Source organism: Echiichthys vipera (assembly GCF_963691815.1).
Source record: "Echiichthys vipera genome assembly, chromosome: 11".
In the NCBI taxonomy this organism is placed as follows: domain Eukaryota; kingdom Metazoa; phylum Chordata; class Actinopteri; order Perciformes; family Trachinidae; genus Echiichthys; species Echiichthys vipera.
Window position 1 is genome coordinate 5,189,117 of NC_139836.1, and position 15,221 is coordinate 5,204,337.

The following is a 15,221-nucleotide window of genomic DNA, read 5'->3' on the forward strand; positions in this document are numbered from 1 at the left end:
TAAGATTTGATTAAAAGAATAGTCTATATAAACTATGACACATAAAACCTACATCATGGAAGAGTATGTGAAAACTAGTAAGCAAGCTAGCAAAGAAGTTTAAATAGATGGTGGAAAGAACAGTAACGGCCTACTCACAGTCAGAGTCAAATGAACTTGCTAGCTTAGTAGCTTAACTAGCTAAAGTAATGGTTGATATCGTTAGTTAAAAGTAATGGATAAACAGTTGCAATAGTCAAAATGAATGATAGTTAGTTCAAAGTAGGCCCACTGACAGTTCAAATAGTTAGCCAAAAATGGATAAACTGTTAGCTAGCTAAAACATTCAGCTTCACTCCAAGTAGTAGGCCTAGTAGTAGTAGGATTGCTGACCAAATCAACCTAAATATTCACTGTTCCGTTGGATTATAAAAAATATCCACTTTTATGTAATAAATAGTGTCATATGTTTGCCATTTGGAACATAAGCTAGGAACTGAAGACGGGGTATGTTCATCGGTCTCAGACCGAGAGGGTTGGGAACCACTCTAAAACAAAACTTAAATATTACAATGTACAGAAGAGTCTGAATCATTGTGTTTACTTAAATTGGAATTGGTTGTTGAACTTAAGCACACACAATGTTCTATACATTACTTGGCTAAACTTTAATTGAATCGGATGCATTTGGAATAATGCTGTTTCTGTGAAGACTATCCAGCCCCTGTAAGTGATCACAGAAAAGGAGTGTGCAGCAGGGACAGTTACATTTCTGACACAAGCTGCTCTCAACCTGCTGGTGGAAGGCATGCTGTGGAGGCAATCAGAGTTCACCTTACTCACTTTGAACTGACCTTTAAACAACTAACAAAATCTGTCAAAGTGGCACATGGCACAAACAAATGTCACAAACTGTTAAAGAGAGTGAATTTTGACACCTGCCTTCAGTCATACATCTGGGAAGAGAATCAGCCTCCTGAATGGACACCATGTAGGCTGCTAGAGACCAGGGTTCCACTGCTAATGCTATATCTATATCCAGCAGATCTTTAAAACATAATTTTAGAATTACATTACAAATCAACATTTTATTCCATAAATGGTATTATTGTTGTAGCAGTATTGTTAGTATCTAAAAGACTACGGGGATGAGACAAACAAACATTATGCATAAAAACTAATTCAAGCCTATACTGTATGTGCACACCAGGACAGAGCATGTGGGTTTGGTACATGGTATATGAGTTTAAAGACGCATTCTCTTTCATTCTCCCTCTCCTCAGAAGAAGAGTTGGACGCTGAAAAAACGTCACAGTAATAAATGTATGTTTCATGAGATCATTATCTAGTGTGCAGACACATGTTCTTCTGTCCTGAACTGAGTACGTATTGTCTGAATGTGCATGCTGTGAACTTCTTCACTCTTTTTCAACCTACACTTTGAATGTTTTAATGATGCATTCGACATGGACCAGTACAATAAAATAATGTAAGTATTATTAGTTGAAACAGATTGTGGTCATTCATCGTTGGAACTTCGATGAAGATCATCAGGCCATATTTTAAGACAAATTCGACAAATAATGTCCCTGAGAAGGACCTGAATGTGGAAACTGACCATTCAATGTAAAGTGCTATTACTTCAACACGGTATCAGAGCAAAAAAATGACATATCATAGAACTATGAGGTGCATTGGTGGATGTCCAACCCCACTGTTTGCGTTCACACTGAATGGTGTCTTGCAGCCCGTGGTGGGGCTTTCACCCCTGGCTATACAGCACTTTCTCAACTGTTTGAGTTCTGTTTGTTTCTTCTGTTGTGTTCTTTGTGATGTTTAGCTGGGTTTGTGCCTAAACATTTGGGCTGAAAAACAGGACGATGGAAATACTTGGTGTACGGGGTAGAAGTTAGTTTAACAGGTTTATCAGTGAGTTGACACCTGGTTTCCAGAAGAATTTTAATTAACCAGGCTGTTGGTCAGTGAGAGGTAGTTTCCATTATGAGGGGGCAGCGGGCTGAGGCACGGCCTGCTATTTCAGCCAGCAAATTGGAGAATTAATGATGTGGATAATCTGCCTGCTCCTCTCAGATCTCAGAGACGCTGCCAGGCCTGTATCACACAGACGAGGCCACCAAGCTTGTATGCTAAAATACTGGATTTATGTTTTCCTTGTGTGCAGCGACAGTCATAACTTTAGACTGAAAATGAGGACATTTTATCTGCTCCTCACATATTTCTAGGGCTTGAAGTGTAATTCCGGCGTAAAATCATCCCATGGTCTTTTTCGACACATACATCAAATAAGCCATCGAGACAGTTTTTGCGTATCAACTATTAACGGAGCTAACACTGATTAGCTCGGGGCAGTACGGTGAAGTCATTAAAACAACTTTTTTTCACCACTAATACTGTTAAATAACTCCAAACCTCTGCAGCAGCATGAGAAGAGTCCCTACACAGAAAACAAAGCACCAACAACATAGTTAGAGAACCCAGAATTTATTGAAAGAGTGTTTTAAAGACTTACCTACTGGCCCCTGTACCAGCTCCTCTCATAGTAAAGTCCATTCAAGTGGATTACCAAAGCTATGTCTGATGCTACCTCTACCTGTAGCCCCTTCAACACATGCCCCCGCCCTAGGGGGGAACTCCGGGTTCACTAACTACGTTGTTAGTGCTTTGTTTCGTGTGTAGGGACTCTTCTCATGCTGCTGCAGAGGTTGGGTGTTATTTTCAGCAGCATTAGTGGTTAAAAAAGACGTTTGAATGCCTTCACCGTACTGCCCCGAGCAAATCAGTGTTAGCGACTCTCCGGGATTTCTCCGTTAATAGTTGTTACATAAAAAAACTGTCTCTTTTGCTTCTTTGAAGTATGCAAGTGTTGAAAAAGACCACGGGATGATTTTAAGCAGGAATTACACTTAAGGACCAAGCTCTAACTGGACTACGATTGGGTTTTAAGGATTCAGATTAGATTAAAGGTTTGGGAATTCATGCTGATAAAGTTGTTTTTTTCGATATTTTGTACAATGGGTTAGAGTTAGAGCTATTCCAAAACAGCTGAGAACAATAGACATTCTGTCCATTTTAATCATTTGTCCAACTAACTGTTAACTATCAAAATTAATCAAATTCTGACATTAACACAAGTCAACTTTCAGGTGTTGTAATGCTCGAAAAAAATACAGTATATCCACAGATGTACAGAGATCAATGAGAAAAAGTATTTTTTGGGCCATAGGGCATCACATGACAGATACAGCATTTGTTATTCCACCATTTGACCACTATGTCAACCTGCCTTCAAAGTCTGGCACACTTCCTGGGGGCCTGAAGATTATGAGGAAAAGCTACAATAACGTTGTTGATTATGCTGCAGCGATTTCACTTGCGATAAACAAACCGATACTAAGTATACTCAGTTTTTCTGCTGCTTTCAGTATGCTGCTAAAAATACAACACATTACATGTTGAATTCAAATATCAGAAAGGATCGTTTTTACCAACTTTATTTTATTGAACATAATGAACTGAACTCAAAAGGCACCATTAAAAAAGTTAGTTACTATTTAAAGTGCATTTTTCTACTGTTACTCTCTTTCAACTAACTCACAATTCCCCAGTGTCTGTCTTGATGTGTTTAGTGCATTCATTGAAATTGCGATGAAAAAACAACAATTTATTGTGCAGCCCTAGGAGAAAGAATTGTGTGCTTTATGTAGCTAAGAAGAAAATCCAGGTGTGGAGGTCAGGGTCATGGATGGGAGTGCAGTGCATCCGAGTCTCTGTCCCGTCACCTCCCAACAGTAATCCGATGTTGTGGTTCGTCATACTGTGACACATTACGACGTGTCCTCCCACTAGGAGAAATACACTGTTCAACTTTCAATGTCATTTTATCAGAAGTGTTCATTTGCATGGATTTGATTCCACGCTTTGCCAGCAGCGGTCTCATTTAAATCACTTTCTAGGTTGTCTAGTTTATTTTCCATTACCACCATATTCCCCTAACCATAACCTAACATTAGGTGACTAATGCTCCTATTTTCAAACCAAAATCACAATTTGTTTTCAATTTGCTACAAATATTGGCAAAACAACTCAGCTGGGACAGAGCTGTGGGAAACCAGAACACCATCCAGTGGACCTTCAGAGAATCTTGTTCCACCATTGAAGACTTTTGAGAAAGTCAAATTCTCAGGCTGTGCCTTACACCATCGACATAGGCAGGTGTGCCAAAGATTAGGTGTGTTAGGACCCAAGAGACAACACAGGTACTGCTGCAAAAATAGATGCCTGGCATGAATGATTTAACTCCGCAATAATACAGTTGTCTTTGTCTATGAAACTGTTTTTGGAGAAGATATTTTAAGTGAAAAAGAGCAGCCTGCTAGAGCTAACTACTGTACTACTGTACTACTGTGCTTGAATGAATCCTGAATCCTGTGACCTGTGATGTTTCCACTCTGCAGCCAGATGGACAATCCCCTGCCTCTCTGCTGGACTAGCAGGTGGTGTGTTAATGCTGTGGGTGAGTGTGTGTTATTTAGTGTCTGGGTGTAAACATGGCTGAGAAATCAAAGGCACCGCTAAACCACCACTACAAAGAGTTTGGTTCTGCTCTCTCAGGCCCATTTCAGTCAGTTCCTCTATGGATATTTGAGCACCTCACACCTGACACTGTGGCGGAAGCTTTACCCTCTTATACATGTGTGCTCTATTTCTATTGGACAAAGTCTTCTTGTACGGCGTAACTTTCTACTAGGAGGTCAGAAATGCTGTGCTACAAAACCAGATTAAACAATAAGAAGCTCAGACCTCTGCCAAGGCCATACCCTAGAGCCCCGCACAGGACAGGTTTGCTTGTGCACCTACAAAAATATAATTTTATTTTTATATAATTTTTAAGTGACATTTGTGGTTTGATATAAAAAAAATAAAGCACCCTCTGGCGAGAGGAATTCCAAATGAAAACCCACAAAATGATTATAAAGTCAGATGAAAGTCTGTGAGAAGTTGATGAGGGGAAGCTGCTAAAATCCGGACTACACCAGAGTACGTGCAGAAAGCACCGTGTACAGTGCAGTGGTACAGTTGTTTTCGGATAGAGGACATGTGAATACCTGGACAGAATTAACACTATAATTTCATTTAATTGGGGTTTGAATGGATTATCTGTTTGTCGAATTACAGGAGAAGCTTTGACAGATTCAGGAAAGATGGTGAATCTAACTTTAGCGGTACATTAGGTTGGTAATTGTTATTTTCCTAGTTTTTTTCAACAGAGTTCTGCTCATATAGACACCAGCCCCAGGACATGCTTTAATCTTCCTTTCAACTTCATGTGTTGACTCCATCCTTCCAGTTAGCGCCGGCTAAATCACGGGAACTGCAGTTTACCTTTTTTGCCCTCCCACTCACCGACATCATCTCTGGCTCTCCCCCACAGCAAAGTTTCTACACCTTCTCTGTTACAACCTCCCGCTCCTGTATCCCAGCATATAATCTCATATGCCCTATCTCGCAATGTTAACAAATGTGAAAAATAATTTGTGTGTCTGCTCCCTGATTCTGATCCACTCCAAAATTGAATGAATTCCTCCCTAGCCCATGCTACCACCCCCTTCCAACAAGTTTCATGGAAATAGCACATTTAGTTTTTCATTATGCTGCTGACAAACAAACTGAGATACAACTATAACTTACTTGACACAAAGAATTAAAATCTAAAACACAAATCAAATTAGTGCACGTGCAATGCAAGAGTGAGACAACTGAACAAGCAAAGAACAACATACCGTGCATTGAAAAATGTATATTTGAATCAATGATGACTGGAGAGTGGAACTGGCTGAATAACCCAGACATTCATCACACAAGTTAGCTGGTAAGCTTCATTAAACCCAGCAAGCCTACAGCAGGCTTTTAGTAGTGCAGTACCATGTCTCACACACTTTGAGCCCTTTAACAGATGTCTAAGGAATGCCAAGAACATTTCTCAAAATGTTAAACTATTACTCTACAAATCTATCGTGTTGGATTGGAGAGAAAATATTGCCATGCCCTGAAGTTTAAGGAGTTAAATGAATGAAGAAAGACATGTTTAGTACCAAACTGAAAAACAGGAAACCAAACTAATATGACAATAAAAAACACCTGTGACAATATCAGTCACCAGTACTGGGCTGGTTTCAATACATCAAATGCATATGAATGAAATAAACTGAAAAGTGTGTGTGTGTGATGTGTTAAATATCTTAGCAGCCAAACGTGGGTTACCTGCTAGAACGGCTACTAAGACTTATAGTTATTATTATGAACTATAACTTCCACCTTCAAAAACAAAAGAGCAGAGGTGCTACATCACACAGCAAAGCTCACATATTTCATGAGTGAGGGGCTGATTAGACCGAGATGCATCACTACAGGCGCAGCTGCTTCAAAAAGATCATGGCAAAGTGGGTCGCGGAAAACGACGTGGTGTGCCTATGGAAAGAGGCCGCAGGCGTGACTGGACAATCAAATGAGATTACACAAACTAATATCCCGTTAACAACCCCCTCGTGCTTCTGTCTCACATACTAGTTTCTCTCAGTCCAAAATATAGATATATATAAAGGTCCTACAGCTAACTAAAAAGGAAAGAAGAGGTAGAGTAGAAGGGCTTGATTTCATTGGCTGCCTGGGCCAATTGTGATATTGATAAGTGGTGCTGCTCCACGCCTAGCGCTGAAAAGTTGAGAATATTTTAACTGTTCAGCACATCTTGAAGCAGCTAGGAAAAATGGGACGTGTGAAACCAGAGAGGGGCACATGCCAGGCACCCTGTACCATAGGAAAACAATGGTTTTACCGGTGATGCGTTTCTAGCAACGCACCTTGGTGTGATCGGACCCTGAGACTACTCTACGACATCATCTCCTTATTCCTGGAGATCTTGTGAGGGATTCTGAGAAAATTCTTACCGCAACGTGGGACTGATAGCAACAGACCACACTCTGTCGTACATGGGAATGGTGTCTCTGGGGCAGCTGGAAGTCAAAGTCCAAATCTGAAGAAACAAACGTCTCCGGTAAGCACATTTAATAACGTACACATAAACAGACATACTATGTTAACCATTCATCCATCCATGTTATGCACAACATATGCAGCTGAATTATCAATGAAGCTTGTGACGAACTGAAGGGAAATGTGACTGAGGAAAAAGGCAACGAGGTTTAGGCCCTTCAGTTTTCCTGGTCATGGCACTGTGCATCACATTAAGTGTGAATGTAGAGGTGTTCTGACCCGGGCTGTTCGGTCTCTGGATCCACTGATGATGAGTCCGTCTTTAGAGTCCAGGCAGTTGACTTCCTGGTTATGGCCTGATAGCTCCAGCGAAACGTCACTGCTCCTGCTGTGAACCAGGATCCTGCCATCACTGACGCACACAAAAGGGGTTTATTTTAAGACTAGTCTGACACCTTAGCTGGACAAAATATCAGGAGGATGTTAGTCTTTCTTGAAAATATATAGAAATGTTTATATTTGCAAGTCATCTTTCAGCACATGTTGAAGTAGGGCTGGGCGATATGGCCAAAATCTTCTTCTTCTTCTTCTATCCCGATAAAGGTAATTTCATATCTTCATGACATGTTGTTTTTCGTTAATTCAATAAATACATAGTCTAAATGCAAAACCCACATGGTAAAGCCTATTTTTGTATAGATGTGTGAATTTAAAACGTGATAAATAAGAAATACTGAATTTGTATTAAAACTTTAGAGCAAAATGAATATAATGTGCAAAGATTGGAATGTCAAGCGTCATCTAAATGACATAAGTATCATTGTAACACAGTTCAGCTGCTGCTTTCTTAACAGGAGGATATAATCAATATATATATATATATATATAAAAATAAAAAAGATATATAGACATTTTTATATCAAGTTGAAAACTTCTTTTTCAATCACCTAAGAAGGGCTTCGTAAAAATGAGGGATGTGCGTGAGTAATCTGGTCTCATTCTTTTCAAAAAAGCTGAATGACAAGTAATGAAACATGTTTCATGACCTTCATCAGTTCAGGTCCATAGTTACTGGGCTGTATGAAAGGGTTTGTACATCCAATGAAAAACATGTGGAATGAGTGAACCAATCATAGGACTCCTCTGATGATGTATTAAATCTTTGACTTGATTACGATTTAGCACTTAAGCCAATGCTTTTACATGGGATTTGATATCAAATCATTTCCCCCCAAAAATTGTCTTCTTCTTCTGTTGAGTTTTTGGACGGTTAATGCATAAGTGTTGCATTTGTGAGTTGCCGTGGCAAGACGGCAATACTTCTGACTGTAGTGTATGTGTCAATAGTGGAAACCACTAGCAGTGCCTGAAATGTTATCCCAGCAATTAACTGATAACTATGTGTGAACGAAGCTCAATTGTTACTCCAGTACGTCCGACTGTTACGTAATGACTAATGCATGTTGTCACAAGGAAAACAAATTGGGCATAAGGTATACCTTCCACCACTGATCAGGTGAGAGTCTGTCAGAACAAAGCGACAGACATCGTCCTTGTGGCCCGAGTAGATTTCAAATGGATCACGCTGGAGCCTCCCGGAGTCTTGGCGCAGACGGTACGCTCTGATATCAGCGGCCTGAGACAGAAACAGTGCGTCCCTCTCCAGCTGCAACCACGGCAACAGCCTGAAGACAAAACATGATATGTGATTTAAGAGAAACGCAAGTGATGTAAGTGGAATGATGATAGTAAAGTCCCTATGATTGAATTCAGTAAAAGAAGAAGAAGAAATTATGTTTGTTTAAGGAGAGACACACGCTTATGTGCTTTCTTTGGGAGAGTTAGATAAGATACAGACACTAATCTAATGACTGTCTTAAAGCTATGGTCTACCATTTGGAATATGGGTAATTATTATCAACATCGTTTATATGCCGTAGGCCTGCATAGAAATTGACCAATGGGAGCCAACCGGTCTGGAAGGCTCGTACCCTCCATCCAATCCCCTCGTCCCCTCCCACTCCCACTCCCTCTCTGTAAACTCTGAGCAGCTAGTGATTAGCTTAGCAGCTCAGCTACCAGAGCTTCTGTTACCATGGAGATGGAAAAGACCGATACCAACAAGCTGCCTCTGCTCACCCCGACGAAGAAGGTTAGAGAAAACGTAAGTGGACTGAGGAAAAGGAAGAAACCAAGAGGAAATGTGACTTATACAGGAACCTAAGACGAGTCAACATCAGGGATTCCTATGAGCGGTGGAGAAGGCTACGCCAAGATCTGGGACTGAAAAAAGAGGCTGAGACAGCAGACTTTTTGTTGAACAGGTCACTTTTGTGTTTTATTGTGTTAGATGTTACAAAAATAACCTGCATTAGTCTGTGCCAATGCTGGCTTATGACTGTGAACGTCCCCGGTCTGATAAATGCCTATGCCAACACGTTAGCCATGTATATTTAGGCGGCCGGCTTCTTGCTCTGCCAGAGGGGGCTTGTCATTAGGAGGCGAGGGAGGGCGATACCAGCTCGGGGGGAGGAATTGCGGAACACCGAGTGTTGTTCCGTGTGTCAGCGAACAGGCTAAGTGATGTGTCGCTTGTTTGAAGACAGTTACCCTTGTTCTACTTTTGCAATGGTTTGCACAACCGCTCCACTCGGCACTGCTCTCATGAACCGTCCCAACACCTCTCTATCCTGCAGCTGAATGCCAGCCACGCTCACCTCCTCACCCTCCAGTCGGCAGGCATGATGAATGAAGAGAGGATGGGAAGCGGCACATCGTATATGATCCACACAGCATTCTTTTTGATTAAAACTTAAGAAAATTACGTCAGACACGTTTCCATCTGCCGGAGTTCGCTCGCTGCATGTTACGAAGAGGTGTTATAGTTCAGCCAATAAACAGTATATAGGCAAAATACTCACTTTGTTTTCCATTTGAGAGGAGTTGTACTTTTGCACACTCCATCATACCAGTTTTGAGCTATCTTCACTCTCTCCTTCAATGGGATGGAAGGATATCTGCAATGACAGTGACGGTTTAACGTTACTAGGCTGGATGTTATTGTGCTGATGGAAAACCTCTCAATTAAAAAAAAGTATTACATGAAAAACAAACTACATATATTAACGTCGCTTTTTCGGACAGTTCTGAGGTTTACAGATATCGGTCAACTCCGGTCCAATGGAGGTGAATGGAATTTCATCCGTGGTGCTCACAGTATTGAAAAATGACATAAAAATCACAACACCTCCTTTCAAAACCTTTGTTCCTAATTCAAGATAATTGAAAAATTGTAACTCATTGGAACTATACTTCATTAAAGAAATAGCCCCTTGACGAACTGCTGACACTGAGGTCTGTGGATAATTGAGACCATGGGCCTTATTTATGAAGCATATGTACTCAAATATTGGTCAGGACAAAACTGATATGCACATATTCTTAGAAATCAGACATTAGTCATTTTTAATTTCATCACGTTTCAAAAGGATTTGTTTTAGTGTATTTACAAAGTATGCAACACCCCCAGGGCTCCAGAGCCCCAGGGGCCAGAACGCTTCGGGCTTCTTGTCTCTCAACTGATTTGGGCTCATTTAAAGTCCCACTCCAGACATGTTTTAAATTGTGTAAAAATGACTCTGCTATGATTAATATGTTGCTTATCATAGTTTTCAAACATAGAAAATAAAACACTCAGGGAAGGAGCTGTAAATTCTGGATCAAGCCCCACCCTGTCACCCGCTGATCGGTTAAGACTCTTCAGTGACAACATTGATGAGCAGGCCCGAGGTGAAAGAGAAGCACGCAGACGGATCATCAAGATGACTAAACACATCTGCCATAGACCTACATGCCTGAGCTATATTGAGCTAATATTGACAATCTGCAAATAGCCCAAGTTATGGTTTCAGGGTCCTGAACCTGGTGTCAGTCAGACCGACTCAGACGAGGAATATGTTGTAACTGTCAGTGTCTGACAGCTATGATGGCAGTGTGTTTTCTCTCTGTACTGAGAGACGCTCTGAGTTGGAGGTCTCAGCTTTCTTTGCCGGTGTTGTGTCAAAGTTTCCTCGTGATATAGCATTTATGGTTTCTGGAAGGGTAGCACGGTGGTGTGGTGGTTAGCACTGTGGCCTCACAGCAAGAGGGTTCCTGGTTCAAATCCCGGCTGATTTTAGCAGCCCTCTAGTGACTAAATGTGCTCAGATACAAGTCACTCTAGTCAGAAAAATGATATTTTGTACCAGAGGACGAGATAAGGACCTACTTCCTCCCTGAGTCTATACGGCTATTAAGACTTGACGTAAGCCGGTCCAAAGCCTTGTACTTCTACAACTCAGCAGTGCTGTGTTCCCTGTTGTTTGAACAGATCTGAGTTTAAAAAAAACCTCAATTTGAACACGAAGCTAATATGTGCATACTGCAAACAAAGTGGGAGGAACTCCGGTCAGGTTATGTAGTCATTGGTTTGTTATGCTGCCTTCACGTGCTATGGAAAAGATGGTCCTTTCCACTTGTGAACTGGAAATTACCAGTGCGTTGTGTTTAGGTGCGTTGGTTGTCATAGTGAAATGAAACATGGCGGATCCACAGATCCTGAACTGTTACTTGGGGGAAACTGTTTTAAATTCATCAGCTCCAGAAAGAAGAGGATTTATCAAAACACAAACGGTAAATAATACACTGTATTTGTTATAGGTCATGAACAGTGGATTCTTTTAAAGGACAAAAGAGAAAGTTTATATTTCCGTTTAAGCTACATAAGCTTGGTCTACACTAATCTGAAGCACATTATCTTCCCCACCAGCTCAAAAACAGTGTTGTTTTTGAAAAGGTCAAAGGTTATCTCGTGTATCAAAATATTCTACAAGCTTCCCAGTGGAAATTACCCCATGAGGGGGCATTCGTGTGCAAGTTTCACGTTGGCTTTTGGTATTTACCGTATTTCCCATAGGACGTGAAGGCTCCAGTACACTATAGACCAGGGGTCTGGAGGGCCACTGTCCTGCATGTTATAGGTTTCTCTCTGCTCTAACACGCAGCTGAAGCTCGTCAGGGGTTTAATAATGGTCAGACTCAGGTGTGTTAGAGCAGGGAGAAACCTAAAACATGCAGGACAGTGGACCTCCAGGAGCAGGGTTCCCCACCCCTGATATAAACTATAACTCTCAGGTAACACCAAAATGGATGTCATTTATAGTGCTGAATGCTAAAAAATAATAACAGACTACTCATTCAACTGATGAATGAGTGAACAACTGAACCAAATGAGTTACAGAGACAACCACAACCTATTCAGACTGCCTGCAGCCAACCTTCAGGGCAGGTCCAGCGTTGGCTGCGGTGTGGAACCATTGCTGCTGTGGGTGTAGTGTGCCCCGAGGCCATACACAGGAGGCAAACTGCCTAATGGTCACCATAACACAGCCCAGGCTAACGCTAGGCTAAGCATGTTTGTCATGTTTGTGTTACCGTTATCTTACATGTCCGTCCCATTCCGAGTAATTCCGGTGTTTAAAAACTCTTTAGCAATCTTCCTCCACACAGCGTCCCGATTTACAAAGTGGTAAATAGTTTTGCAAACTTGAGAGAGGCGACTCAGAGATTTGTAGTCCAAATGAGCCAAGATATGGTAGAGCACATCTTCCGGCAGCTGGTATAACAGCATGACAGCTCTGCTGCTGCTTCCGGGTCCGGTTCTGTGTTGACCCGCAGTCTCGCGACACGGTGGTCCTCTGTAAACACGGGGGGTGAACACGGTGAGGTAAAGGTGTCATCTTTAGAGAGCAGCAGAGGCAGGACACAGACAACAGGAAGCCATTCCAGCTATGATGGATGACAAGGGATGACGATTGCGCTACGTGACTGGACGTGATGACGTATGTGCTGGGTTCTCTCTGCGTCTGTGGAAGTCTCTCTTGTTTCTGTCCAAATACCCCGGAACACAAAGTACTTTATGTACAAATGTCGTTTCTTCAAAACGATGCATATTTTTGATGTATTTATAAATGAGATGATACTATGAAGAATATTGTTAAACTTAAAAAGCCCTACATCTGTATGAATATCTATGTACCTTGGATCCTGACTGAAGAAGAAGAAGAATTCCTTTTATTTATCCCGCAAGGGTAATTCAATTTTTCCACTCTGTTATTATTATTATTATTCATGTTACACACACCCGAAATACACACACATGCACAAACAGGACCTATATACATGCAATTGATGGAGAGACGTCAGAGCGAGGGGGCTTCCAAATGGATCGGCGCCCTGAGCAGTTGGGGGTTCGAGTAGTTGGTACAACCTCGTCAGTGCCCAGGAGATGAAATGGCACCTCTCCAGCCACCAGTCCACGCTCCATTTATGGTCCACACAGGGACTTGAACCAGCTACTGCCGCCCTGACTGACCACTTTTTACTTTGACTGATTTTTTATTTCTTTTTTATTATTTGAGTATTTGATTAAAGGTTGAATATGTAGAATCTTTATTTTTTTTTAAAAAAACCTGCAGGGCATTTTGAGGGGTACAGAATGAAAGTATTGCTTTTCCATAAAAAATATTTAGTCTGAATTAACATTTTAAAATGTCCAATAGCGTTGGGCGTTGCTGGTTGCCAGGGTTGTCTGTTGTTGGGTGCAGCTACTGTAGGCTGGCACTGGGTTAAATGGAGTTTGCCAATCCTGCAGCTGCTTCAGAGCCTCAGTGAATGGGGCGTTATTAGTCCCAGCAGCTGAGTGAGCGGAGACGGGCAAAAACCAGAGTGAATATAGGCCGAGCATTCACTCCATGGACTGAGAGAAAGGAGAGAAACACCATTCAAACGCACTTCAATGAGCCACACTGTTGCACTGTGTGACATGTGGCTTCATTACCATGAACACACACGCAGTATTATACTACAATAATCCCTCATCCCTCATATACCGTCCTGCTGCCCCAAATACTGACTAGGTGCCATTACCTTGGCATTGGTTTAGTTTGTTTCCTGTTTTATTTTGAAAATCCATTCGTCTCTTTGCCATGTCTTGTTTTATCTCCTGCCTTTGTGTTTCCCCACCACACCTGTATCCCATTTATTAGTTCAGTTTATTAGCTCCATGTGTATTTTACTCTGTGTGTTCCTTATGTGTTCCTGTAGCCCTGCTTAGGTTTGAGTTTGCCAGATTTTGGAGATAAATTATTATTTTCTTCAGCTCCTGTTGTCTTCCTGCTGCTATTTGATTTTGGGTCCACCTGCCTGCATAACTGTGACACTTAATGTGCGTTAATCCACCACTGAGAAGATAATAAATAAATATTATTTGGATAAAAACTACAATGTTTTAGGAAATTACTAATGGGACTTGACTAAAGTAGGGTAGGGTGAATCCTCATGGTCCGCAGCAGGGTCAATGAATCAGCGTGCCAGTTTGCAAGATTCTACATTCAATGGAAGTGACCTTCTGTCCTGGCTGGGGTGCTGCACTGGTCAGTGTGGTCCTCCAGTAGCGGGCAGATGTGTGAAGCAGGACAGAGCAAGAAGTCAGCCAGTTGCAGACGAAAGCCTGGACAGGCCAACCGCAGGTGTCAATGGATCTTGTTTTGGGCACACACTGAAGGCAGTGATGAACTCCCCCAACAGACCCCTTGGCGGACCACCAGAACTGCTATTTCAGAGACCCCAGAGTGTGGTGAAGGAAAGGATGACAGGTGAGTGTCCTGGGAGTTTAGCTGCTTGGCTGTCCAGATGTACTTCAGGTTCTTCTTGTTAAGCCATACCAGAAAAGGTAACTCATCCCTGCTGGAATTTTTTGGGAGAGTTATGCACCCGGGTTAAGTGTTTAGTCATTGACCAAGCACTGAAACAACACGGCTCCTACTCCCACATCATAAATGTCGGCCTTTTCAACAAATTGCCATTTGACATCTTTTAGGATCAGGATGGAAGCTGAGGTAAAGCAGCTTGAGAGTCTGGAAAGTTTCCTAGGCTTTGGGAGAATACTGAAAAGAGGAGCTACAAGGGGTAAGGGAATGTAAAGGGGCAGCAACACGATTGTAGAGTAAGGATGCTACAAATGCTATAGACACAGTCTAAAGACATTAGAAAGCTGTTGTTATTGCAGGGTGTAGGCTGCTTGGTGACTGTCACGGTGCCTTCCTTGGCAAAGTCCATTTGGAGGCTGCCAGCAGAAACGTTGAAGCCCAGGAAGAAGACTGTCCGGATATGGAACTCACCAGTGCACT

At 41.8% G+C, this 15,221-nt stretch overlaps 1 protein-coding gene across 1 annotated transcript in view; it reads right to left on the reverse strand.

Moving 5' to 3' along the window:
• The window catches only part of fbxw4 (F-box and WD repeat domain containing 4), a 58,762-nt gene extending 45,994 nt beyond the window's left edge, over positions 1 to 12,768 (reverse strand). The window contains exons 1-5 of the mRNA XM_083922840.1: positions 12,477 to 12,768; positions 9,915 to 10,010; positions 8,493 to 8,678; positions 7,273 to 7,405; positions 6,948 to 7,033 (exon numbers count right to left, since the gene is read on the reverse strand). Coding sequence (XP_083778966.1) covers positions 6,948 to 7,033; positions 7,273 to 7,405; positions 8,493 to 8,678; positions 9,915 to 10,010; positions 12,477 to 12,661 — 686 coding nt within the window. The 5' untranslated portion in view covers positions 12,662 to 12,768. The remainder of the gene's footprint in view (positions 1 to 6,947; positions 7,034 to 7,272; positions 7,406 to 8,492; positions 8,679 to 9,914; positions 10,011 to 12,476) is intronic.
• Positions 12,769 to 15,221: the final 2,453 nt, after the last annotated feature.